Raw genomic sequence first — 4,127 nt, 5'->3', positions numbered from 1 at the left:
ATGAAACTTTACATGCCACTTTTCAAACTTTGTACAAGCGAAAGAAGACTCTCACAACTTCATGGGTATCTATTAGTATCTGGATGCCAAAGAAATTCACTTGCTTCAACTAAACTCATTGAAACTTATGCTAAAATGGGTAACCTTGAATCTTCTCAATTTGTATTTAATTCTTTCCAAAATCCAGATTCATTCATGTGCGGTGTACTAATCAAAAGTTATGTTTGGAATTCTATGTTTAGAGCAGCTATTTCAATTTTCAACGAAATGTTATATAACCATCAAACTCAGTTATGTAGTTTCATATTTCCATCACTTTTCAAATCTTGTACTGGTCTTGGTGATGTAAGTTTGGGTAAGAAAATTCATGGGAGGGTTATAAAAAGTGGGTTTGAATTTGATCAAGTTGTACAGACTTCATTGCTTAGTATGTATGGTGGAGAAAGAGGAGGCAATTTAGACTTTGCACGTGAAGTGTTCGATGGTATTGTTGTAAAAGACTTGGTTACTTGGAGTTCAATGATCTTAAGTTATATTAAAAATGGAAAAGTGATTGAAGGTTTAGAGTTATTTCATCAAATGATTCTGGAAGGAGTTAGTGTTGATTCTGTGACAATGCTTAGTGTAACAGAAGCTTGTTCTGGCGTCGGTTGTTGTAAGTTGGCGAAATCTGTTCATTGTTATATAGTTAGGAATAGAATTCAAATTGTTGGGTCATTGGAGAATTCCGTGATTGTCATGTATAGTAAATGTGGGGACTTAAAGAGTGCAGAGATCATGTATAAGCGGTCCAGTAGTAAGACTACTTTTTCATGCACTGCCATGATTTCCTGCTACAATCAACAAGCTTGTTTTCGACAAGCGATGAATACTTTTATAGAGATGCAAGAATTTGATGCGGAACCCAACTCAGTAACTATAATAAATATTCTTTCATCTTGTTCTCGACTTGGTTTGATTAGACAAGGGGAATCTGTACATGGTTTTGTTATCAGACGTTGTTTAGATCCTGATTTGGATACGGTTGGATCTTCACTTTTAGAGATGTATGCCAGTTGTGGAAAGCTTAAAAGTTGTCAAAGTGTGTTTAAAGTAACGCGGGAGAAAAATATAGTCTTATGGAATACAATTATAGCGGTTTATGCTAGAAATGGTTTATCGGAAGAGGCGTTGGATTTTTTTGTTCAGCTCCACCTAAAAGGACTATTACCAGACTCGTTTACCATAGCAAGTTCTCTTTCGGCCTGTGGGGAAATTGGTTTTTCTAAACTACGCATTCAAATTCATGGCCACGTTTCCAAAACAGGGTTGGATTCTAATGAATATGTTCATAACGCACTCATAGACATGTACTGTAAATGTGGGCTTGTAGATAATGCATACATGAAATTTAATGAAATGGAGCCGAAGACTGTTATAACTTGGAATTCAATGATAAATGGGTTTGCTCTGAATGGTAATTCAGTAGAAGCGGTCAGTCTTTTGGATCTAATGTACTTCCAAGGTCTCGAGATGAATGAGGTGACCTTCTTAGGCGCAATTCAAGCTTGTTCTCATTTAGGTTATCTTGAAAAGGGGAAATGGTTTCATAATAAGCTCATTACCTGTGGTCTAGAAATGGAGTTTCGTGTTGATTCAGCTTTGATTGATATGTATTCCAAATGTGGAGACCTTGGAATGGCTAAAGCTGTTTTTGATAACATGTTAGAGAAGTCTGTGGTTACTTGGACTGCCATGATAGCTGGTTATGGAATTCATGGTCGTGTTGAAACATCAATCGCACTCTTTCATCAGATGGTGGATTTGGGGATACAGCCAAATAACATAACTTTCATGAGTATTTTATCTGCGTGTAGTCATGGCGGGTTTGTAGAAGAGGGTAAGTTCTATTTCGATTTGATGATAAAACACTTCAATATTGAGCCTGAGTTAGGACACTATGTTTATATGGTTGATCTTCTTAGTCGAGCTGGTGATATCGAAAATGCGTTCGAGTTCATTAAGTCTATGCCAGTCCCTCCCAGTGCAAGCATTTGGGGAGCTTTATTGAACGGATGCCGAATACATAAGAGAATGGACATGATTGAAAGCGTTCAGAAAAACATTTTAGAACTTGAACCAGATAATTCAGGATACTATATATTACTATCTAATACTTATGCAGAAGGAGGAAATTTGGATGAATTCAGAAAGTTAAGATCCAAGATGAGAAATAATGGTCTAAGAAAGACTCCTGGATATAGTACACTCGAAACAAACCAGAAGATATATAGATTTGGCGCAGGAGAGACTTCTCATTCACAAATGAAAGAAGTCTACAGTTTATTGGAAGATTTAAGGCTGCTGGCAAAAGAACAAGGTTACTTGTTAGATTCAGATCCTTCCATTACAGACGATGGCAATGGATTTAAGAGCAACAATGTTCAAAGTCATAGTGAGAAGCTTGCGATTGCATTTGGTATTATCAATACTATTCCTGGCACGACATTACGCGTTTCTAAGAACTTAAGAGTCTGTTTGGACTGTCATAATTTTGCAAAATTTGTTTCTAAAACTACCAACAGGGAGATAATAATGAGAGACTTGACTCGGTTTCATCATTTCGCGAATGGAAATTGTTCTTGTAAAGATTGCTGGTAAGTATGGCAAATCAACGAAACAGTCTTGAATGTATTTCTGGTATAATTTTAAAAAGAATACTAGGGTGCTTGCTCGATCATGGTTCGACTCATCAAGTGTCATTGTACGTTCAAGGATGTGCCAATCTTATCTGTATTTTTTTTTCAATACTCCTAGTCACAACATCCAAGCAAAACCTATAATTTTTGCTAGCTTTCCATCGTTGCTAGCAAATCAGCCAGAAATAGCGCAGGCTTCAGTAACCTTCAACATCCCCTGGCTAGAACTGAATCACATATCGTGCACCCAAAATTATCTGTATTCTCATGTTGTAAGTGTTAGACTTTATGTTGGTTTAGCAACAAATTAGGCTTAACTTAAGTTAATCTATGATTAGTTCTAATCTAAGCTGGATCAAGTATATGCCAGATTAAGGAAAGATTAGAGTTAAATCAAGGAATTAAGATTAGCTTAAGGACATCTTAGGTGTCATGTTGACTAAGCATGACTCACCTGATGAGTTGTCATCCAACTAATGATGGACAGGTCGGATAACACACAGCTACTTAAGGAATGACTAAGCCCTCTTCTAGCCTCTTTCATATATAACCAGAATTTCTGTTTTACCATTGATTACGTTAGAGGAAATGGAAGTAGAAGCTAAGTCATTGACCTATTTTAACTCTGTGATGCTTTTATTTCCTTCTACTGAATTGTTAAAGGTGTTTGTATCATGTTCTTAGCTGTCTGTAATTGATTGTTCTTACTAATACAGTCATATGAATGCTATAGCTAAATCAGAACTATCATGGTGATCCATTCCAGATAGTATGTGCTCATAGCTCTGCATAAGGTGATTTCTAGGTTGTTGAGCATGTTAATACTAGGGTTAAGAATGTTCTCAGCATAAAGGTAATTATATGATCATGTTTAAGTCTAATGAATGATGATTATGAAGCTGAAATTCCAACATTCTGCTTCTATTTCCCCTAGTTATTTCATGTTCTTCACCTAGGGTGTATACAGAATGGTGTTTTTGGTTTAGTTTTAAGCAATCGGATAAAGTAACAGAATGAATTAATATATGTACATCAACCCACACCTAATTGTGCAATATTTTTACTGTGTAAGACATTGAATAGCTTAATACATGAGCTGTAAAGGTGACAAAGCAACAGAATAATGACTGCAAATGGGTTACCAGTAGTTCAGGTTGCATCTGAAGCTGAGGTAGAGTGTGTTGCACTCTGAAAAGGTGTTATGAAACATGGTATATGGAAGATATTGACAAAACTAATCATATTATTGGATCAGTTTATTGATTTATGGATCCATGTTGGTTGTGATTATTGTATTAGTAAGAACAATCAATTACAAGGTGTTATTCAGCATGATTCTATAGAAAGTATATTGGACAACACTGAGAATTGGATGAGCTTAACAAACAGATTTACTGTAGACTTCTACGTAGGGGTAGTGTTGAGCTTGTTGACAGTATTCTAGGATGT

General features: G+C 36.0%; 1 protein-coding gene across 1 annotated transcript; it reads left to right on the top strand.

Annotated features, from left to right (window-relative positions):
- Positions 1–2,716, top strand: LOC113277400 (putative pentatricopeptide repeat-containing protein At1g69350, mitochondrial). Its single transcript, XM_026526509.1, has one exon. It carries the CDS (start codon positions 1–3, stop codon positions 2,638–2,640), a length of 2,640 nt encoding a protein of 879 aa, XP_026382294.1. The 3' UTR covers positions 2,641–2,716.
- The last annotated feature ends 1,411 nt before the right edge of the window (positions 2,717–4,127 follow it).

The sequence above is a fragment of the Papaver somniferum genome, chromosome 5, assembly GCF_003573695.1.
Source record: "Papaver somniferum cultivar HN1 chromosome 5, ASM357369v1, whole genome shotgun sequence".
NCBI lineage: Eukaryota > Viridiplantae > Streptophyta > Magnoliopsida > Ranunculales > Papaveraceae > Papaver > Papaver somniferum.
Note: the sequence above shows the minus strand (reverse complement) of the source record. Positions and strands in the feature narration are given on the sequence as shown.